Source organism: Mustela putorius, unplaced genomic scaffold, assembly GCF_011764305.1.
Source record: "Mustela putorius furo isolate JIRA1106 unplaced genomic scaffold, ASM1176430v1.1 tig00000174_pilon_pilon_pilon, whole genome shotgun sequence".
In the NCBI taxonomy this organism is placed as follows: Eukaryota; Metazoa; Chordata; class Mammalia; order Carnivora; family Mustelidae; genus Mustela; species Mustela putorius.
The window spans coordinates 39,202,039-39,226,296 of record NW_025421304.1 but is presented as its reverse complement, the minus strand read 5'-3'; the positions used below and the strand labels follow the sequence as shown (position 1 = coordinate 39,226,296).

At 45.6% G+C, this 24,258-nt stretch overlaps 1 protein-coding gene across 1 annotated transcript in view; it reads right to left on the bottom strand.

Annotated features, from left to right (window-relative positions):
• CDH13 (cadherin 13) overlaps positions 1-24,258 on the bottom strand; it is a 981,609-nt gene that overhangs the window by 600,592 nt on the left and 356,759 nt on the right. Inside the window, exon 3 of the mRNA XM_013056985.2 lies at positions 7,255-7,463. Within this exon, the coding sequence (XP_012912439.2) occupies positions 7,255-7,463 (209 nt within the window). The remainder of the gene's footprint in view (positions 1-7,254; positions 7,464-24,258) is intronic.

The following is a 24,258-nucleotide window of genomic DNA, read 5'->3' as shown; positions in this document are numbered from 1 at the left end:
TAAATTAATGAATCAAAGGATGTCTTTTTATCTGTATTTGAATAGTATCCCGGAGCTAAGAATCATAAACAGAACAATTTAGGCATGTGTCAAAATGTACCAGCCTAATACCTTATTCTTGGATCTGTACCATAATTTTCACGCTACATATTTTCCCTAATTTGGGCGGCAGTCTAATGGACACATTCTCCTAATAGTAATGGGGAGGCTTTTGCCATGCGGCGTGATCCCACGCGGGGTTCTGAAGTTACCACACGTGTTAAATCAGAGCCTACCCACAGCTTTACCAGGGGCCTTTATGGCCACTGCAAATGACGAGATTGGTTCTCCACTGCAATGGTCGTAAAACACATTTCATGGGAGCGAGGTCAATACCCTGGACCTGCTTGACAGACTCCAAGCCACTCCCAGTCAATGTGATAAGATCTTGCAACAAGGCAATTTCCATAAGCTGGTGGCTCGATTTCTCAGGGATGGTTTCAGCAAACCAAGTCAAGTTCCCTCCGTGGGGCATGATAGGGGCCCAGGAGGTTGGATGGTCTAAGGCCCCAAGCAAACAGGGACTGAAATGGGTGGCTCCGGGCTGATAAAACTGGAGTTTATCTCAGTCAGGAGTTTTGCTCAGCTCTGCAGTCAGTGCATAAATATTTTAATCTAGAGCGTGTGAGATCAGGAAAGATGGGTGAGAAATGTACAGGCATTACAGCAACTGCCTGAATAGCTCCAGTAAGAGTCAACAGCCTATGACTGAGACCCTCTGGTGGCACCAGGCTAGGCATGGTATTCAAAAAATCTTTTGTGGGAGCTCCTGGGTGGCTCAGTGGGTTAAAACCTCTGCCATTGGCTCAGGTCATGAACCCAGGGTCCTGGGATTGAGCCCCGCATCGGGCTCTCTGCTCAGGAGGGAGCCTGCTTCCTCCTCTTTCTCTGCCTGCCTCTCTGCCCTACTTGTGATCTCTGTCAAATAAATAAATAAATAGATAAATAAATAAATCTTAAAAAAAAAATCTTTCGGGTACCCCACGCTGGCATCTAAACAAGGCTGGGTATCCATACAGCACCTGCTTCACAGATGAGAAAACCACCTCAAAGTGTTTAGGTGACTTTTCAGAGTCACATGATGGACAAGTATTAAATGTGTGATTAGATCCCAATTTGAGATCTAATCTAATCTGTCATTCTGGGTCCGCTTTCATATCAAGCACAGCTCGGCTGAATGTCACAGAGCACGCACATGTGCGGGGACAGTAGGATTCCAGCCGCTGCTTTGGAGCCCCCGGACCCGCAGTCCTGCGAGGTGTGCAGCGCGTGGACCCGAGACGGTGCGCAGTGGGTGTGCAGCCCGGATCCCCCGTGGGGCTGAGGTACAGGATGAGCACAGTACAGCCTCAACCGCTGGGCTGTCAGTGGCCTGTTTTATGTTTTTATCTTAAACATTCAAAACAAAACAACTATTTCCTCCCAAGTTGATCCTCCTTCTGATGGCTCCTTTTATCTTTTGGGAACTAATTCCATCCTAATTCTTGAAACTGGATCAGGAGCCAAATTTGTGTCTTTTAAATGAGGAGTTCCTGGTGACCGAGAGCCGCCAAGATAAACAAACCCTATACATTCAGCTTCTTCATGTCTCTCATAACTTTCTCTATCCGTTTCACTTTGGGGGGAATGCTCTACACGGCAAAAAGGGGGGGGGATAGTTTTTTTTTCTTTTACATTTAATGAAGCAACTTCATTCAGACACCAGTTTCCCTTTACTGAGAACACCACGTATGGACTTCTAGTGAACAGGCGTGAGTTGTGCATAATTAACTTCTAAACGCTGCCCAGTCTCTTGGTGTTTATTAAGTGGACCCGTAGAAACGAAGAGTCCGGGAAGACTAGTCTGCGTTTCACACCTGGTGGGCACCTAAGAGTGAAATGGTAATGATGTAAATTCACGTGGGAGTCTACCTGCCCTCCAGGTTGTAGACCAAATAGAATTTGGTCCTGATGGGCAGGGGGAAGGAGGGCTGGGGGGTCTCGATTCGCCAGGCTCATTTGCCGAGCATTTATTATCGTCTGGCTTTGGCGATACAGCGATGAGGAATGACTGGCATGGTCACGGTGCGTACTTTGCGCTAGGCCCTGTTCTAAATGCGTTGTGCATGTTTACTCATTTAATCCTCACAACATCTCTAGGAAGTTGATAATGTTGTGAACCCGTTTTTACAGCTGAGGGGACTGGAGCAGAGGGTTAAGTATAGGCCTGGGAACCAAGGCATCATGGTCCCTGAGTTCAGGAGTTCAGAACAGAGACAGGCACCAGCACAGATCAAATGGGCAGTTAAAATTTAGTGGTATGATCAGAGAGCCGGGAGGGGTTCTACGAGGAACATGGAGGAAAAAACACTTAATGATCTGGGGGGGAACAGTCAGAGAGGTGTCCCTAAGGGAGGGAAATCTTGGTGGGTCCAGAGGTATCAAAGGAGGTAGTCATGTCCGTTGGTGCTGGCCACGCAGCAAGGGAACCTAATCCACACAGAGAGGCAGCCAGCATGAATGGGAGAGCGAGTTTGGCCAGTTCAAGAAACCATGGTGGTTTGGTATTGGAGTGAAGGGCCCAGAGTTCAATGCAGAGAGTAGTGTGGAAGGTGTCATGCATTCTACTCGGGCATTTGTTCAAAAGACATTCAGTGAACACCTGCTATATGTCAGGCACTGTCCTGGGTACCAGGGATAGAGCCTTGGACACATCAGAAAAGAACCAAGGAAGGAAGGAAGAAAAAGGAAATAGGAAAGAAACAGACTATATTCCAGCTTTGGGGGAGCTTATGCAGTCTTGCTGGGGATAAGGGAATCCGAAAAAAATGCATAATTTACAAACTGAGAAGGTCATGAAGGAGCAGAACCATGGGTACCAAGGGCGATCCTCCTTTGGCACAGGGGGCAGGGAAAGCTCTTGGAGGTCAAGCACTTCAGCAGGTCAAACCCCTTACAGGTGAAAGGAAGCAGACTTGAGGGAAGGTGCAGAGACCAGCCGCGCTAGACAGGGACGGGCCTTTCCAGACATCTGTGAAGGCGGCATAATATTATCCCAGGGCCCAGGAGGGCTGATGAGCAAGGTCCCATTAAGCAAGGAGTAAAGTGATCAGATCTGCACTTAAAACGCAGCCCCGGTGTGGGAACGGGCTCCAAGCTGGCAGCCCGCAGGGCCCCACACCTCTCCTTCCTTTAGCATCTTACATCTCCTGCTCTGTTCTTGAGGACTCACTGTCCAGGTCCTGGGTACCGAAATTCTACAGCTGCTTAGAGAGTGGACGCCCACATTTCAAGACAAGCCTGGCGGGCACAGTCTCTTTCAGTTCTCAGACTGGAATTCAAAGTCAATTTCTCCATTCCCCTGACGTTCTTACTTCCCAGCCTGGCCTCATCCAGTTCTGTAACCGATGTCAGGATTCCTTGCTATAATCTACAGTCACCGAAGCTACCATTTCCTCAGTCAGAAAGAAAAACCAAATGCAAAGATGGCTTTAAAAAAACTTCTTTATGCTAGACGTGAAGTTGGGATGGATGAGTCCCGTCTGCACAGCAGGGGAGACACCTCTGCCCAAGATGCCTAAGGAACAAAGCAGAGCGTGCCCATATCAACCCTTGGAGGCTTCTGACCAAAGTAGACATAGACAAATAAAGGCGAGTACTCTGCCGTCTTCCCGTTCACCGCTGTCCGGCAGAGAGGGACAGCAGACTCGGTGCGGACAAGCTACCGTCTGTCCGGACATAGAGTCATGAGTGGGACTCATCATGACCTTCCCCAGGGTAGAAACCCATCCAGGAAGCATGGTAAGCCTTGACCCTTCCATACCCATCCCACCTCCCCTGTCAGATCATGAGGGACTGAGGCAGTCCCCTTCCCTCTCCGGTCTGCAGCGGTCTTACACTGCCCATAGAGACAGGTCCTCGCTTCTGGGCAGCCCGTTCAAAATGCAGAGGCAGCTTGGGAGTCTATAATTAAGCTATTAACGACAAGATTTCACAGGTCCTGCTTTTATTCTCTGCCTTCTGTCTCCTGGGCCCAGTGGGGTCACTGAACCCCCAGTACCTATTCCTTCTCGAGAGGTTCCAATATGGCACCATTGTTGGGATAAGTCACCTGGTGTTCTGGGCAGGACCCAACAGAATGATTCTGTGATGCAGATTGTGCTTACCTCCGTCTCACAGAGAAGAGTGTTGAGGTTTAGGGAGTTGGCTGGCTCGTCCCACGTCACGGTCATAGGTGGTGGAGTGGAAATTTGAAAACACCAAAGCCAAAGCCCTACCACTATACTGTTCTCCCGCTAAGTGTTTACTTAAGATCTAGTCCCATATTTTCTATCATCTCTATCAAGACGTCCCTAGGAGTCACCAACTCAACACATCCAAGCCTGGCAAATTGAGCGCCTTTCCCGACCACCCGTTTTCTGACTGGTTTCTTCCATTGTTACCGTATGGCTCTGACTTGTGCCCCCACCTCTTGACCCATGGGCAGGAAAGAGAGTGGATGTTTCAATGGAGAGGCTGGATCTCACTCTCATTTCTGCCCATTTCAAGCTCAGGGATCTTGGCCAACTTTTCACATCAGGAGGAAGGGGTGACGTCAGCAGCCCTATTGCGGTGTGGGGGGCGGGTGGTGATTGTGAGGGTTAAAAACAAGGGACATTAAAGTACCCACTTGAGAGTCCTACTAAGCAATATAATTTCTCACTCACTTCACCCAGCAGACAGTGATGTCCAGGAACGCGCCGGCTGTGTTCCAGCCCAGTTTCCTCGCCCGGAAAGGCGAGGGCCTCCAAAATACCAAACAAATATCTCTTAAGGACTGTGTTCTCCTTGGAGGAATTCTCTGACTAGCTATTTTTTTTTCTCTATCTTCTTTTTTCTTTTTAATTTTTTGGGACTTTTATGACAGACACATCTGGGCAGCTTTACAAGGCCTATTTTCAAACCTCATGAAATTACTGGAGCCAGGAGGTGAGGGCCCTTCTCTGCTGGGGTCTGACAAAGTGAGTGGTCCAGCTGCCTCCACCAGGCTTTGCAAGAAACTGCCAATGGCAGCCAGGCTTTGCAGACAATGGGCTCTGACAGAGGGGCCTGGCTGCCAGGAGGGTGTCTCTCTGGGACTCAAGAGGCCAGTTCTTCAAGACCGAGTCTCTGTATTGAACCCCACGCCTCAGAGCCTCTCAAGGTGGAGTCTGTCCTGGGAAGGGTCCAGAATTCCCTCTGCTCTGCTTTAAGCAAGACAGACAGTATGACACTGTGCTGGATTTAAAGACGAGTCATGGGGCGCCTGGGTGGCTCAGTGGGTTAAAGCCTCTGCCTTCAGCTCAGGTCATGATCTCAGAGTCCTGGGATCGAGCCCCACATCGGGCTCTCTGCTCAGCGGGGAGCCTGCTTCCTCCTCTCTCTCTGCCTGCCTCTCTGCCTGCTTGTGATCTCTGTCTGTCAAATAAATAAATAAAATCTTAAAAAAAAAAAAAAAAGACGAGCCGTGAATCATGATGAACGACGTCCGTCTGAACACATCCCATATGTGAATCTCTGTGCCATTTACTTGTTTCTAAGAAGCACTTTGTGGTACACATCCCAGCAATTTTGTTACTCTAGATATTTATCAAGTCATTTATATCACAAGTTAGAGAGATGCTATGAAAATGACCATGGCTGAAGAGAAAAGAGAAAAGCTTGCTTTTGGGGTGCCGGTGGGTTTCCACACTGGATGTATTCATCAATACCCTGTTTTCTTTGAAAATATTAGTGGCACTCTGTAGATTCACTTTTTAGCTTGCTATCTACCCTTAACTCTCAGACTCCCAGATATGAAGGGAAATTGTGGGGTCTGTCTGGTCCAGGCATGGCGAATGCAGTCCATCCCTGAAAATATCCGTGAATGATCAATGGGTAGTAGCTTCCAGAAGCACTGTGTTGGGAGCGATACTTGGGTCAAGCTGGGGATAATTAGCCACGTCTGCCATGAATATGGTGACAGAATGGGGCAATGCACCTGCTACTTATTAGCCGTCCCAGACTGCTTCGCCCCACCAGTCTGCAGATGAAGGAGTTGAGGATTCTTTCAAGATCACACAGACCGTCTCTATCTCTGCTCCTGGGCTGTAGAATCAGTGTTCGTGCCACTCCCACCATCCATCGCCGAACAAAATGAGCAGATAAAACAAGGTTATGGGGAGCGTGGCAGATGGAGAAGGCGGCAAGAATCAATGCTTTGAAAAATTGGCTAAGAGCCGACCATGGAGCTGGAGCAAAGGCTCCCAGCCACACCCAGTTGGGGACACAGCATTATTATTGCTATTGTTTTGTCTGGGGCTTGTAGTGTGACTTTCCTTCCATCAAGAAACCAAGAGTCCTTCAACTCCTGATGAAGGATGGGTAGGTGAGTCTACAGTAGCAAAAGTCTCTGGATGACACAATCGGGAAGTCTAAAGGGCATTCTTAAAGTGTGTCAACCTGCGCACAGGTGCAAGGATTAGCATACGTGTGCCTCTGGAAAGGAACAGGCACCAGCGCGTGGCAAAGGAGCGGTGCCATATGCAATGGCGGCCTTGCCATACATGTCAGGGGGCCACTGTGCCCCTGGCCTGCCAAGCACCATTCCCTATCCTCAGACAACAGCACGCTCGTTTACTTCGTGTAACTCCCTATCTTCCGCTGTCCGACTGTATGTCTTAGGTAGGGTTGACTCTACCCTGGCTTCAGGATACGACCAGGGACTCAGACTTAGCCAACTAGAGCATCGCTACCCGGTAGACACAGTGACTGGTTCAAGGGTGGACATGTGGAGCCAGTGAGATTTGATTTCAAGCGTTTGTTGGCATCGTCAGGAAGAGGAGCTCTCCCAGGGGACCTGAGGCGGGGAACATGAAGTAGAGCTTCTGAGGTCTGCTCATTGGAAGGCAGAGAGGGATGTGACTGTCTAAGAGTGAAGCCAACAGAAGGAAAGCACAACCACGACAGGGGCCAGGATCAAGGTGGATGGCATATCCGGACACGGGTACACAGCCACGCCGGAAGGCTGAGTTATCCTGAAATATTTGCCACATTAGCCGATACATTTTCACATACCACTCCTGCCCCGCCCCGATAGTTTTTTTGAGTTAGTTTTTTGTCATTTGCAACAACAAAAACGTCTCGGCCAATAAGAAACCGAAGAACCATTTTCCACATAAGACGTCCAGACCCCGGCATTCCCCTGCGGACCCAGTTCATCCCAAGCCCCGGCATTACCTGTAAGGAACCCTGGATGTCCTTCCCCCCGACGATGACGAGTTCTGCCATGTCCTCCGCGTGGGGGCTCCGGGCGTGGACGAACAGAGTCTTGCCCACCGCAGTTACGTTTTTCAGGGCAACTAAGCTGCCGTCATGGTTCACCTTGAAGTATGGGCTTGAGACCTCATAGTGGACCTTGCTGTTTCCCTCGCAGTCACTGAAGGTCACTGGGGAGACAAAACAGAACAGAGCAGGTGAACAAAATCGGGAAGGGTGTGAGTAGGTTGGGTCGCTTGGTGCTGGAGGAATCTCTGACTATCAGATGCGGGTGACCGCTCCCCTCCAAGATCTAACAACGCTTCCCCGTGTCCCACAGCACCCCCTTGGAGCCGTCTGGCTTCGTCTGTGCTGGGGAGCCTCCTCCATTCTAGATCTGCCCTTGATCACCTCCCGTGTTCCAGGCGGGCACTGATGGTGCGTGGAGAAACGGGATCTTTTCAGACAGCCGCTCGGGGCTCCAGAGGGCGGTCTGGGAGAGCAGAGAGGCCAAGTACACCAGTTAGTCTGGTCTCCTACCAAGGATGCCCGGCCCGGATTAGCGCAGCGGCGGGAGAGACGTGGACAGAATGCCTACAGTCAGACGGCTGGGTCAGGTCGTGTTTGGGAAGGAAAGGGAAAAAACAGCTGTTCCTGTGGGCAAGCACAGAACTGTACTGCTTGCTTTCCTCACCCCGCTTCTGCTTCCCTAGCTCTCTGCCCAACAGGCTTGCTTGTCTAGTAAACCTTTGACTGAAGCGGGACACAGACACGGGAAAAGCACATACATCAGAACCAACAACTTGATGTACTCTCATCAGGCGGGCATGCCCGAAGACCCGGGGCCTAGCCGGGCCGCAGAATACCAGCCGCCCTCCCCGCTCCCTCCCGCACCAGCCCCAGCCTCCTCCTTGACAGCTGCGCGACGCCCACTTCTAACACCGTGGGTCTGTCCCCCCGGATCTCTGCTTCCTGCGAGTGGGACCGCGCGGCGCGGGCTCGTTCCTGTCTGGATTCTCCCGCTTACTGTTACGCTCGTGTCACCCTTGTGTCTGGGACTCAGGACAGTTAACCCTCACCACCGGGTAGGATTCCAGGACGTGGCTCTAATGAATTTATCTATTCCACTCTTGATGGCCGTCGGGGCTATTTCCAGGCCGGGGCTCTCAAATTATCGCCACCAGGAACTTTCTTGCGTGTCTTTGGTGACAACGTCTACCTTGGGCTGAGCACACTGTTAAAGCCATATAAATATTTGATGAACTGAGCTGATCTTTCTGTTCTGGGAGATCATTCTTACGGTGATAATGACCATATTAGCGGATAATGATAATGGCTAATGTGAATTGAACCTTTTCCACATGCGAGGCTAAGTGCTGGGGCATTTTACGTGCATTATCTTATTTAATCTGCGCAACGCATGAGGTGTACTTTGCAGACCGCAGGTTATAGGTAAGGTAACTGAGGCTCGGAGAGGACAAGGCAGGTGCCCCACACGACAAAACCAAGATTTGAGCCCAGGTCCCTTTGCCTTTTGCAACGACATGTTTCCGTAAAGACTCAACCTCATATAAAGCACAGCCTTCCCGAAGCCTCATTGGAACCCGAACCCCAGGGTACGCGCACCCAGTCTGCCCTGCTGCTGGGCTCCTTCCCGGCCCTGACGCGCACCACAGGGTGCCCTCTTGAGCCTCCTCTGCGTCAGGGTCTTGGCACCTTCCCTTGCTGCCCACTCAGTTTCAGGGTCATCTGCGGATGCACAAGGGGGTCATTGGGCATCTCAGACATTGGCTCACTTCCTCTGACCATCGTGGTAGCCAGGATGAATTGGGCATGCCCGGTTTCAGTTTTTGAAGGTGAACCATGAAGGAGAGACACGTACGTTGTTTCATCACTATCGATTAGCATTCATCCCCTGGGGACACATTGTTCACATGTCAGGGCCTGCCGGATTGCCAGGATGCTGGCTGGCTCTGGCCCTGGCCTCTGGGAGGGGTGCAAGACAGACTGAGCTGGGGAGGGCTGGGGGTGAGGGAAGGCATGCAAATTTGTGGGGTTCTACTTCAGCCTTTCTCTTCCTTTCCCTTTCTTTTCCTCCTTTCTTCCTTCCCGCCTCCACAAATTCCTCCTATTATTATTTACTAGAAACCCTAGATGCTGGGTTTATAATGTTGAGTAAAGGGACACAGTCCCTGGGTTGAAGTATAGTCAGAGAGAGAGACATTAATGCAATAGTCTTGTAAGTAACAGGGGACCTACTCCAGGCAGAAAGAGCCACAGCATGTGCAAAGGTCCAGTGGCACTCATGGGATTGCAACTAAGCCAGTGAGATGGGCAGGAGAGCAAGGGAGAAAGTGAGGAACAGAGAATGGAGATCAGCTGGAAAGGGGGGATCTGGAAGGCCACCTCAGGACTTACTCCTTGAAGAAAGCTTTGGACCTTCCCATCCCAACTATAGAACCAACTTGCCACTACCTGAGCTTCATACAAATACAGACCCTTATTGCAAAGGATGCCGGTGGTCAAGGTCCTCCATGGCTAAGCTGTCCACCGGCCTCCCGTCTGGCCTCTCCCCTCACTCCACGCCTCACACGTGACTCATCCCTGCGCCGGCCTCCGCCTTCTGTATTTCCCAGCCTCTGCCCCTACTGCTCCCTCGGCACAGAAGTTACTGCCTGCCTTCCTCAGCCTGTTAACTCTCAGCATTTCTAGAAGAGTCAGCTCCGCAGCTCGTCCAAACGCCCTCCTCATGGCCCCTGAGTTTCCTGCACACAGGATCTTCCGTATCATGCCATATCAAGATCCCCATTTTATGTATCTGTTTTCCTCATCAGAACCAAAGCGTCTGCCTTCGGCTCAGCTCATGATCCTAATTAGGGTCCTGGGATCCAAGCCCTACAATGGGCTCCCTGCTCAGCGGGGAGCCTGCTTCTCCCTCTCCTTCTGCCCCTCCCCCTGCTTGTGTGTGCTTGCTCTCTCTCTCTCTCTCTCTCTCTCTCAAATAAATAAACAAATAAATCTTCTTTTGAAAAAAGAACCAAGACCAGAAATTTCATCTTATTTTTCTATCCATCCCTCTATCTGCAGCAATGAACAGAGCGCTTTTGCATACAGGAGGCCGTTCGTGATGAGGACACTTAACTGCTCTCCAGGGGCAAAATGATACCTTAGTGGTGGCAGACTGGGGACATGTACCTCCTTAATGCTGGGAGCAGAAGCTGCTGCGAGCAAGGCAGGGACCGAGAAAGGTCCCTCGTCCACTCTTGTCTTGGATGAGCCCAGCACTGGAGATGGGTAGGAAATGAATGTCCCTGCTGTCCCCTGAGTTCCCCAGACGCTGCATGCGTCCGTTTACAAGAGCACTTGGCTTCCCATGCCTAGCTTTGACTTAGCTCATTGGTGAAGTCAAAGGTGATACCGTAACTTTCTTCCTAATCTTAGTAATGCCGTGTAAAGTCCCAAAGCTGGGATCAGTCTGCGCGTGTTGAATGAATGAATATTTTGACAAATAACAGGAACAACATCTACCATTTACTGAATGGCAGCTGTGTGCTAGGCCATGGGCCAAAGACTCTACATTAGCCTCTCCTTTTTGTCTCAATTCTAACCAACAGCAGCATTTTCAACTTTTTTTCCCCATGATGTACCCTGCAGGATTTTAAAATTGTTTGCTTAATTGCCACTGCTGTCATGAATTGCTTTGTTGGTTTTTAAAAAATTGCAATTTTTTTTTTCCTTCCAAGAGAGAAAGAGAGAGATTGAGTGTAAGCAGGGGTAGGAGCAGAAGGAGAGGGAGAGAATCCCAAGCAGGAACCAGTGCAGACCCCTGCTTGGGGCTCGGTCTCACAACCCTAAGATCATGACCTGAACTGAAATCAGGAGTCAGGTGCTTAACCAGATGAGCCACCCGGGCACCACTACTGCCATGAAATGTCAGTGGTGCAGATAGACTCTGTGTCTGTGTACTTATGTGCCTCTGTGCTTTATACACACACATAAGGTGCAAACTTCTGCCCCTCCTTCATAACACCCGCTTGGGGGAAATACAGCCCCAAGGAAAATGCATACTCTATCAGCACCATTTTCCACTTTACAGGAAAACAGACTGAGTCCCTGAGATTGACCAACTCGCTCACATATCCCCAGAGAAAGCAGGAACCTGTCCCTAGTCCACCTGTGGACCGCTACAGTTTAAGCCCTCAGCACATCCATTTCCTGGGAATTGAGGCGTAAGAGGGAATAGGGCAATCGCCCCACCCTGATCCCTGAAGGCCACTCGCTAATCCTTCTGGGCTTCTCAGAGATCCCAGATGAGGGCGTATTGAGAGACCACATCCACGTTCAGGATCTGGCACATGGTAGGCACCCAGTATAGCCTAGCTCTCTTCCCAGCAGCTCTATTAAATAACTAAGGATTGCAAAATTAGGTCTCTGTTTTAGGCACCTTTACCAATTCAGGAGCAGATCCTTGAGACTATGGTTTTTTCAAGGCTCTGAGAATCACCGGGAGAGCATTTTAAAACATAGCAATACCTGTTCAACTACCGACCAAGATTCTAATATAACCGGGTTGGGCTGGGTTCTGGGCACTAGTATCTCTTTCAAGTTCCCCAGATGGATCTCATGCAGCTAAGGGCCAAGACCCAGGATCTCAGACAACGGATGCCAGGTTTCCGCATTTCCCAGCCATCCCTGGCACAGAGAGGAGGCCGAGGACCCGGCGTGCCAGCAACTGCTCTTCCCGTGCCCGAAGAAAGGGCGGTTTTAATGGTGGGTTTCTAAGCCCTTTTTCCAAACCTGGCTCATGTGTAGCAGCCCTGTGACCTTGGGCGGACCACCCATCCTCTTTGAACCTCAATGTCTTCATCCGTAAAGTGGGACAAGTAATAGTCCCTCCTTCATAGGTATTTTAACTCTTTGGGTGAGCATTCAACACGATCAAATAAACCTACATGCATAAAGCACGTGGGATGGTCCTCCACGAATAAGAATTATTACCTTCCTGACTTCTGTAATTGTGGGCATTAAGGAAGCTACATTTTTCTCCTTTTCCCACATAGCTTCCTGCTTCGCGCTAGTTTCCCACCTGCCTCCTGGGTCCTTCTGTCCTTTCTGGTCAGGTACCCAAGCGCTGGCCTGCTGGGCGCTGTGGTTACCATGGAGATGGTTACTCAAGGCACCTCTGCTGGGGCCAAGGGAGTGAGGCAGAGGATTCTGGTCCCACCTTGCCCAGTTCCGTATTTTCCTCCTCTTCTTGCCAAAGCCCTACCTGTCCCACACGAGAGGTAGTGAAGGAAAAAATGACATCAAAGAAGCAAAATGACAGGGCCCCACCCATCGTAGACTCAACAACGTCTCATGAAACGTTCTTTAAATGGATTGTTTGTACAGATAGCTTCCTACCAATCTAACGTAATGCTTTTCCTCAAAGCACAGCACTGCACGGAGAGCTTTACACTCATAATTGCACTGAATCCTCCCATGACCAATTGGAGGTAGATGATTTGTTTCCTCTCTAGAAACTGAGACTTAGCGAGGTCGAAGATGGGGAAGGCCACGCGGGTCACACTAGTCTGACTGGGCAGATACACTCCCTCCTTCAAACACTTTGCGTCCAGCCTCATATTTTCACGGTATTTTCCTCGCTGATCTATTATCTGCTTAATATTTCTCTTTTATTTGTTTCACATTATTTATTCTCACTAAATTATTTGAAGATAGCATTTATAATATATATCAGATGGGCCAGATGTCCCTTCTTTTTTTTCTGGCAATAAAGTTGAATTAAATCTAAGGAGTCAAATAAAGACACGTGTATCCTTGCAAGGCACCGAAGCCCTCAGAGTGATGTGGGTCCCGCCTTCCCGAAACGCTGGCCTGGGCTACATTCCGCTCTGCATATCTCTCATTTAGATGAAGTCATGCCTGGCAAGAGGCACACCTTAGAAAAAGGATAACCTTGACCTCGCGGCCTGTGATAGCAGCTTTGGCCGTTATCTGAATGGCAGATCTAACGTGTATGAGGAATTCATAATCGAAAGAGAAACAATTTACCACACTCTTACTTGACTTCTTCCTCCTAGAAGAACCGATTCTACTTCCCCACCGACGAGAACCTCCCCTGAAAGTCCCCATTAAAGATCGGAATGGGTAGTGTTATCCCTGCATCATTGTCTCATTTGAGAACTTTGTTGATACAACCAAAATATCCGTAATTCTCAAACTTTTTAATAGAGATCAAGTCAGGGCAAGTTTGGAGGCACAGAGTTCAAAGAACACATTAAGGATGAAAGTGAAGAGTTTATGTCTACCTATTTTTTCTTTAATGTCTCTTTCTATATAGCTTGGAATGACACTATCAGGATAACTGGAAGGAAAAATTCTAATAAACAATTAAGTTTGTGGACAAGTATTCAAAATCTCCATGTGAGGGAGAAAAGAAAGGATCTGTACTATTATGGACCTACCAAGGACTTCTGTACATAGTTTACCACTGTGGCATTTAAAATAGCTTCTAGAAAGAAAAAAATGTATATACATATAATATACTGTACATGGGGATTTATTGGAATCAATTGCACAACATCATTCTTTGAGATAATCTTTGAACACCCCAGGAGAAGAAATGGGGAGTGAAAACTCCCCACCTGGGGGAAAAATGCAAATTAGACAAATGGCACCACTCAGCATTTCAATTATGCTTTCAGCATGTTTCCACTCAAAATGTCCTCTGGGCTTAATGCAAATGTCACAAAAAGACAAACTTTAGCTGGGAGACAAAACCACAATTGAAATGGGAAGTTTGGCACGTGAATTAAGGGGCTTAATCTTCCTGACCTTGATTTTAGGCTTTTTTTTTTCTCTTTTGATTGAATGTGGTTCTTTAGGTTGAAAATCCAAAGGCATAGATTTCTTACCATCTTGAAAGGTGTGAGTGAGCAAATTAAGCTGTATTATGATCCCAGGAAATAAGGGAATGCAACTGGATTTAAATTTATCCGCAAAATAGAGATCAGCCCGGCTCGTGTGGATAGGTAGGCACTAAAATAGGGAATTTGGGCTACTGATAGGTGTTTGGGGGGTCAGTCTAGGATCCATACACTCTTATCAGAGAGGGCCAAATGGTCCTAAAAACATACATACATACATTCATGCATACATTTGTAGAGATTCAAAAATTTGTACGTAAGTGATAAGGTCTCTTAGAGTGGTGTTCAGACCACTTGTATATTTGGGTGGGGATGCACATGAATCAGGGGGCCGCCTATGGACTCTGAATTAGTCTTCCCAGGAGCTGCATCTCCCCCACAGGTAGATATGGTTGGGTCTATAGATAAAGTACTTCTAGCAATCTCTACTTGCACACAGAAGAAAGTAGCATTGTTTCAGCAGTATGATAGCAAAGGAAAAAGTCTTGATTCATATCATTGCCAATGTCTATGGTGTAAATATTCTAAACATAGCTGGTTTCAGCTACCAATGTGCCTTTAATAGCCTTACAGATTTTCTAGAAACTTAGCAACCAGCTCTCGGGAATCCAGTACTAGCTGATTCCAGCACACCACCGAGACTAGGCAAGGACTCTGCAGCAGAATATAAATTGTTCACTCTCCCTTAGGCTACACCAGATATCCCAGTACTCCTGGCCTACTTAGTAAAACAGAATCTAATTGTTTCATTAGCAAGAAGGGCCTGCACATTGGTTGATTTGCCAGGCCTTGCTGGGACACAGAAAGCCATGCCTTTCTGACAACAGAAGTAGCACTGAATTCAGAGGCATCAGATGGCCTCTCTCCAGGATACAGAGCAAGACTAATTGCTTTTCATATCCCTCAGCATCCCACTGGCATCCAGAGGTACCAACTTCCTTTGAAAGAACACATAAGGCTTTGTCCAGTGGCGCTTTGGACTTGCCCAACTGAGAGAAACAGAAAGTGTTCCCTGTGGTTTCCCCAAACCTTCATTTCCCAAATATCCGAGCCAACCAAACTTTCATTAACCTATGTTTAGTCCTACCCACATTGGGCCAGATCCCTGCATGATACAATAGGCACCTCCTCCGGGCATCATTCATTCTATCCTGTTATTCCTGAGTGCATCGGACTGTATCCTGTACTCCATGTTTTGCCTGGAATCAGCACAGACATCTGCAGAGCTTCTGTAAGGTTATGGGTGTGGTCTGAACCGTGACTGATGAGCTCAGGAGTAGAGTTCACCCCCCAAGGATTTGTAGATTTGAGAGGTGCAGAACGCACAGTCTTCATACCATCTTATGTTTCAACTCCAACTTTGACAAAATAGAGTTTCAATTCTGTCACGTCAGGCAACGATATCATAATGAATGATCTTGTCAAGTGATCTTCTGCAGGAACCTATTTTTGCCATGTAAACCCTTAAGGGCTTCCTCTTGGAACAAGACAGAGCCCACATCTGCTTTCAGGGGATTTTCTCTGCCTACCATTAAAATCCGACTTGCTAGTTCTGAAACTAGTCTTGTCTGTCAGGGTGTTACATTTTCTGCTTGTTACAGATTCTTTAAAAATGGCAGATTGTTTTCTGAAAGAAGACGTGCATCCTGAATCCCATGGTACTTATAATCACTACGAATTTGTGTTTCAAACTGGAATTACTTTCCATGGCATAGCGCCTGACACAATATCCACCCAACCCTGTTCATTGAATGAATAAAGAGCAGAACTGCAACTTGACAGCTAAGCAAATTTGAAACTCTCCAAATAAAAGTGAGAATAATGGCCCAAACTCACATGAAGATTCGAGTAAGCCAATTGAAAGTCACCAGATCAGCAAAGTATTAATCACAGATTCAGTAGCTTTGAGAAACACAAGGTCTCAGATTAATAGGGACCCCCTCTCAGTGATTTCATAGTACTAGCACATGGCTCTTACATAGCCTTTAGTTTTTGAGTTATCTAGTAATTATGTGCAAACATGCCTCCCTCCTTACTTCTCTGTATAGGTAAGTCAATGAGAAGAGAGATTTGCTCCACTACAATGTTCAAAATTTTTGGCCTTACCGTTGGAGTTCTCTGGGGGACATGTGGCAATGTGTCCTGGCTGGGCCTAAGTTGTGACTCAGATCCTGATTGTGTCTGATGCAATCAGACCTGTGATTTCCCAAGTACCTCTCAATTGCAGGGGCAGATCTACATAGGAAGGAAGGGGTCTATTGGGAGGTCAACTTCTACGTGAGTGCTTAGAGAAATGCAGAAACAGAAGGAAGACAAACCCGATATTGATTTCTTAGTCCAGTCCCCATTGGGTTGTAGTTCAGGGAAAGAATAAGCTGTATATACAAGCTTTAAGATACGCAAACTTCAGGCAATTTAGGTTAATCTCAAACACTGTTAGCCTAGTTCCTCACAAACTGATATGGGGAACGGTGGCTTGACCCTATTTCCAAATGGAATGCACTTGACTTTGCTCTGGAACAATGAAGACTAAAGAAGCTTTGGGTCTTCCAGCATCTTGGGGATCCATGGCTTTGGGAATCCTAGAGATGGACTTGGAAAACAGCCTTCTCACAAAAGTAGTGAGGAGACACTTCCTTTAAGAGACTTTCCGGTATGTTACCCAACAAAGAGGCTAGAAGGAGGGGTCATGGGAGAATAATTTGTGAGTTTGTGGGAGGTCTTTCAGAAATAATCCTAATGATGACCAGGGGAGGTGGGTCTGTTGAGGTTTTACAATTGTACAGGTGGGGGCTACAAGAATGTGTATGCAGATATGAGCATTTATATGAACTCATTATTGTTCAGATACAAGAAAAGCCTGAAGAAATTCAGGTTACCATTTGGAAGCTTCAGTTCTTTCTGGATGAAAAAAATGTGCTTGGTACTAGATACTCTGAAGTGTAACCTAAATGGATATGTAGCAAGAATGGTGTGGAAGGGATTCTGGTATGGAATGACGTCATTTACAATTGGGAAATTCTACTATTCTAAATCTCATCTAGCAACCCTTTAAAATTTTAAAAATATTGCTTTAATAACTCTTTAAAAATAAAATTATTTTAAAAAAATAAAAAAAAATTTTTCACCTACAATGTGTGGGATAGTAGGCAGTAAGGGATAGATGCCAACATAAAGATGAATAAGGTAGGTTATCTGCCATCATGATATTCAGTGTCTAGAACAGTAGACCACACGGCCATCTGGAGAGATGCCCTGTTGAAGGATGCATGTTCCATTTCTTTGGTGTATTAAAAGGCCAAACAAGCATCACAGGGTAGAAATTACAAGCAAACAAAACATAATTCAATATAACAACTTTTTTCTAACAGTGAAAGTCAACCAATGAGCATGCACATCGTTATCAGAAAGTATCCAAGAAGAGGGATTAGCAGCATATATTTCTCACTTTACTGAAGAGATGTGTTCTCTAAAAATCTCTAGGAGAGAAGAGTTCTGTACAACTTTCCTATATTTTATTGTAAAATTAGATGTGTTCTTTTAATCAATGTTTTGGCCTTAAGTCATAATAAAATCATATTTAAGAATTCAACAACACATTAGAAACATTTGAAGTGATGAATTATAGCTTTTCAGGTAAATATAGATAGAAATACATAACCCAAAAAGAGAAAGTATGCAAATTACACAGGCATATTTTTTAATTGGCAATGAGAGTTGGAAGATCTAATTATAACCTTGACCACCATCAGTTTAGCAAGACAGCATCATGGATCTAAAGGGCCCTTAGTTTTAACCCAATCTCTTCCCTACAACTCTACGCAGGATGACTGACCAGGCTCTTTCTACGCTCCCATGAAGTGTTCCAGAAGGGATAAGGAGGGCTTGGAGGAGAAGGCAGGTAAGAGTGCAGGAATGGTAACCCAACACTTGCAAGTAAATTCAAATGTCCAAGATGAGGAAACAAACAAACACAAAAATCCTGCGAAATGAGTCTTCGGAGAATGTACTGAATCAGCTGCTGTTTATAACAGAATATTTAAAAACATTGAAATAAATGTATACCGTGCTATAATTAATAGAGAAGACATACTCCCGTCTCCTAAAGACCTTATAATCTATAATCTGAAGCAGTACTCAGGAAACAATGGTCTCTAATTGTTCAAGCCCAGAAGAGGAAGGTGGGTTCTGGGAGAAGTAACAGTTAAGAATTTTTTTTTAAAAATTTTATTTAAATTCTAGATAATTAACATACTGTGTAGTATTAGTTTCAGGTGTGCAATATAGTGATTCAACAGTTCCATACCATGCCCAGTGCTCTTCATGCAAAGGTAGTCCTTCATCCCCAATACCTATTTACCCCAACCCCCCCTACCCACTTCTCCCTGTAACCCTCAGTTTGTTCTCTATAGTTAATACCAAGAGTCTGTTTCTTGGTTTGTCTCTCTGTTTGTCTCTCCCTTCCCCCCCCACTTTGCCCGTTTGTTTTGTTCCTTAAGTTCCACATATGAGTGAGATTGATACTTGTCTTCTTCTGACTGACTTATTTTGCTTGCATAACACTCTCTAGTTCTATCCATATCATTGCAATGGCAAGATTTCATTCTTTCTTATGGCTGGAAATACTCCATTCCATTCCATTCCATACACACACACACCCCACATCTTCTTTATCCATTTATCAGTCAATGGGCAATCAGGCTATCACCATGACCTAGCTATTGTAGATAATATTGCTATAAACATTGGGGCGCCTGTATTCCTTTGAATTAGCATTTTCATATTCTTTGGATGAATACCTAGTAGTGCAATTGCTAGGTCAGAGGACAGTTCTATTTTTAACTTTCTGAGAGGTCTCCATACTGTTTTCCAGCGTGGCTGCACTGGTTGGCCTTCCCACCAACAGTGCTAGAGGTTTCCCTTTTCTCCACATCCTTGCCAAAACCTCTTGTTTCTTGTGTTTTTTATTTCAACCACTCTGACTGGTGTGAGGTGATCGCTAATTGTAGTTTTGATTTGTATTTCCCTGATGATCAGTGATGTTGAGCGTCTTTTCATGTGTCTGTTGGCTATCTATATGTCTTCTTTAGAAAAATGTATGTTTGTGTCTTCTGATCCTTTTTTTAAAGATTTGAGGGAGAGAGAGAGAGTGCACAAGTGGGAAGGGTAGGGAGAGGGAGAAAGAATCTCCAGCAGACACCCCACTGAGTGTGGTGCTAATTTGGTGTTCAATCTCATGACCCTAAGATCACAATCTGAGTAAAAACCAGGAGTCAGATGCTTAGCTAACTGCACCATCAAGGGGTCCCTCTTTTGCCCATTTTTTGATTGGATTATTCAGTTTTGGGGTATTGAGATTTATAAATTCTTAATACATTTTGGGATGCTAACCATTTATCAGACATGTCATTTGCAAATATCTTCCCCATTCCATAGATTGCCTTCAGTTTTGTTGATTGTTTCCTTTGCTATGCCTAAGTTTTCATTTTGATTAAATCCCAATGGTTTCGTTTTCCTTTGCCTCAGGAGACATGTCTAGAAAGAAGTTGCTATGGCCCATGTTAAAGAAGTTACTGCCTGTGTTCTCTTCTAGGATTTTTATGGTTTCCTGTCTCACGTTTAGGTCTTTTTGAATTTAATTCCACTTTGAATTTATTTTTGCGCAGGGTGTAAGAAAGTGGTCCAGTTTCATTCTTTTGCCTGTTGTCGTCCAGTTTTCCCAGCACCATTTGTTGAAGATGCTGTCTTTTTCCCATGGGATATTCTCTCCTGCTTTGTGGAAGTCAAATTGTGGAAGACAAGTTGTGGGTTCATTTATGGGTTATCTATTCTGCTCCACTGATCTTTGTGTCTATTTGCTGTTGAGCTTTTAACAAAGTTATCAGGAACATAAGGTGAGGTTCTGCCTCACCCCAGTCTTCATATGATATTTCAACAGCTTCACAGAGGGGAAATGAAGGGCATTGGAGAGGATGAGTTGTCCATGGTGCAAAGGTCAGTGACAGAACTCAGGTTACCCAAGCTCACCACACTCCTGAAGTTTCATTGCAGCACTCCAATTACTATATTTGAAGAGTTATCCAAGAAGTAGTGACTAAAGAAACAGGTTATTTTTTCACATAAAATGTAATAAGCCAACATTTTCTAGGTTAGTTTTCCAACCTACTTGATTCCCAAAAAATGGACAAATTGTAATAATATCAAATATCAATAATAATATCAAACTTTGGTTGACAAAGTAGCTGAAGATTCCAGCACAGTATCCTTCAGTCCAGTTCTGAACTAGCTCGGTGAGCATGAATGGCAGTGGTATTCAAGGTAAGTGAGTGTTAGTTCATTTGAACATGCACTGGGAATTACCCAAAGCATTTCCCTAGATCTTCCAGGCACTCCGTGAAACCATAACGGTTCTTGTTTTTCAGGTTTGACATCTCTCTCCCATAATAGTTTCTTATGGAACATTGTTTACTTGCCGGACTGTAGGCTAATCATTGGTAAACATTTCTTTCACCTCTCCAACAATCCTAGAAAGATAATCTTATATAGACGAGGGAACTGAAGCTCAGAGAGATGAAACACGTTTCTTAAGGACACACACTTGTAAGTAGCAAAACTGGAACTTTGCTCTTTACATCTATAGCAGAGTCCTATCCCAGGTCCTAGGGGAAGACATGGGGCTCAATTATTCCAGGATGGTGGAACCAAAAGTAAATTTTAGAAGTTATTCTATAGCCAAGGAGCATACAGCTTAGCAGAAGTTAAACAGTCTGTCTAGAGCTGACAGAGCTGTCAAAGATGGAAATGAGCGGGATCTTGAAGTAAGTGATTAGATCCATCAGGGGAAAACCCATAGAGCAGAATCCAGAAGACTCTGTACGTCAAAGTTGAGGGAACACTTAAACTCCAAAGAAACGTTAAGTAAAGTGCATGAATGGGGCCCAGCCAGATCATTATGCAGCCCCAGAACATCTACAAGTATTTAAGAGCTTCTACATGTAGGATTTTCTTAAAGGCTGGGAGAGAAGGTAAGTATGGAATCTGCCATCAGTGATCTATCTAAAACTTTTATCAAAGAACTCTTGAGATCTCAACATTCTGAAGACCAACACCCTGCTATTCTACTACAAAGTTGTCACAAACTCCCAGATCACATCAAACAAAACATCATGGGGGAAGAAAAAAACAGCGCAGTAGTTTGATCCATAATCTTCAGAATGGCTTGATTTTCATAAAACTCATAAGAAATCTGTGGACAGCACGTGGATGAGTATCTCCTGTATGAAACATCCCGAGGCATTTTGAACATCCTGTCCTTTATTCCCTATGGACACCAAGAATGCTTCTTCTTTTTTTTTTTTTTTTTTAAGATTTTATTTATTTGTCAGAGAGAAAGATGGAGAGAGAGAGAGAGCACAGGCAGACAGAATGGCAGACAGAGGCAGAGGGAGAAGCAGGCTCCCTGCCAAGCAAGGAGCCCGATGTGGGACTTGATCCCAGGACGCTGGGATCATGACCTGAGCCGAAGGCAGCTGCTTAACCAACTGAGCCACCCAGGCATCCCACCAAGAATGCTTCTATGCAGAGATGGCCTTATGCCACCTGAATTCCAGACAGGGGCTAGAAACATTTCCAGAAGACGAGAGTAGTACTTGGGGACTCAAGTACATTGTCCAAGGCAACCATGAGTGTCATTCCTAAAGGGTATGTTCAAAGTATTGACAAGATTGGGGGCCTGGTAATCAGCTATGCCAATCAAAATGCCAATCAAAATGCAGTGGAGTGTGGGACACCAGCTTTACACCTTCGCAATTTCCTCCTGACCTATCCTTTGGTAACCTGACAGTTCTTCCGGGACAAAGCCTCTGACAGCTTTATCTTCACCTCTCTGGCTCTGCTCAGTGCTAGTCCTGGCAAGAGCTGGCAATCAAAAATATTAGTGGACTCTGGTTGCAACCAATTAATTCCTGTAGCTCTTCCGTAATTATAGTGGGTGAGATGCTCGCCAGCTGTGATAACAAATTGGTTCTGTCTAGTTGACAAAACCTTATCAGGAAATTAAAATAAAATGATCTGGCTTACAATACATGAAGCACAATTAATTCTTGTATGTGTATATGGTTTTCTGATGTAAGCAAGAAAATGATCATCCCTGTAGGTCATGTCTACTCATCCTTCAGTTGCCAAGAGATTTGTTTTGCATCCTTTACGCCATATGGCATCACATCTAGCTGCAGCCTCGTGGGAATGGAGGAGGATGCCTGCCAGGAGTGTCTCATCCCTTGTTAAAGGTGTCCCATCTTCTCGTGATTTCTTCACTCAACAATAGTCCATGCTCGTTTCCTTAAGAAGTAAAAGCCACCGCATCCGAAGGCTTTTGTGCTGCTTTCCACCCTACCTGAATTATCAAGGGATGAACATGAGCCAAATGTAAATCAGAGTTTTCCATCAAAACTGGCAACTTTTACGATTGAAGGATTCTTTTATGGGATCTCAAGTATATTACTGTGATTAGAGAAGGCCCCACGTGTCTGGAAATGTTCTTTTTGCACATACCCGCGACAAGTCTAAAGTTCCTGAAATTTATTGCTAGTGGTATATATATATATATACACACATACATATACTGAAGCTGAAGCATATGGTCCCACACAACTGTGATATTTACGATAATGAATCACAGATGTTTAAATGGATATAATCTGAAAACACTTAAATGCTAAGACGCTGAAATCTTACTGCAAACATTGCAAAGTGAGGACCTTTGGATTATGTTGATTTTCAGATATGATCACTAGGAATAGGACTTTACATAGCCTAGGAAAATAGCAGGCAGGAAGAAGTGACTCCCTTTCCCCTGTGGAGAAACACAGTGTTCAGAGTAACCAAGGAACTCCAAGGGCATAGTGTTGATAACTAAATTGCAGTCCCCATGAGAATTAAGGGTGAGTATGCACAGGGGATATTTTTTCACTGCGTAACCATCTTAAAACTCATCTTGTATTAATCAATTAGTTAATTGATTAATTGATTAATTAAAAACTTAAAAATGTCACTGGAGTGAAATGGAAAACGCACCTACTTACTGTTCCATCCACCCCTCACTTGTCCTATTAACGACCACTCAACCGGATACATAGTCTATCAGATTTAGAACTGTATCTACACACATCCAATAAATAGTCTTGCTCTTATGTCTATCACCTGCATTTTTGTAAAATCACATAGATCTACTTAATTCTTCTCCATGACCTCATGGTCCCACTTAGTCCAGATGTGTTAGCATCAACGTAGTCCTTTACTGCTGGACGCTCAGATTTTTGGTCTCAGAATTACTAACTGTGTAGTAGTCAACACTTTATGCCCGACTTTTTATGAATATGTGCAAGTATTTTTCTGCAGTTGAGAGTCCTCTTGGAAACTGCTGATTCAAAAGAAATGCCCGTTTAAAATTTAGTTAGATGCTGACAAATTGTCGACCAGAAAGGTTTTATTGATTTGGACTCTAATCCAAAGTGTATTAGAGTTCTCCTTCCTCACACGAAGAGTAGAAAAGAGTTTTTGTATTTTTTTTTTTTTTTTTTTTTTTTTTTTGCCAGTTGGAGAGCTGGAAGAAAGGAACGTGGCTAATTCGTGTATTAATGGTGAAAACTGAGTTTAGTAGGCGTGGTCTCAGAGCATTGGCCTTTTTGTTCCTTTTCTGTGAATTTCAGCATCTGTCAGAGTATCCAGGAATTCAAATTGGCAAGCTGTCATTCAAATTACTCCTTGCTTTTTTCCTGCCCCGACTCTGAGCTTCTGGAAGGAGGGAACTGTGTCTTGTGCCACGTTCCCTCTGCTGCTTGGCCGACACCAGGCATCTGTGTTTTGTTGAGTGAGGACCTGCTTGTGTGGAAGGAGCTGTTGTTCCTCCAGCACTATGCAACTGCTTGCCAGAGTCCCGCTGTCAAAGGGGAAACTCAGCTCAACACCTCCCGCCCCCCCAGGGCCAGACTCCCTCCCACCTTCCCTCTCATGCTGCCCCTCTCCCTTACCAGAATGAAGCCTCACTTTTGCAGGG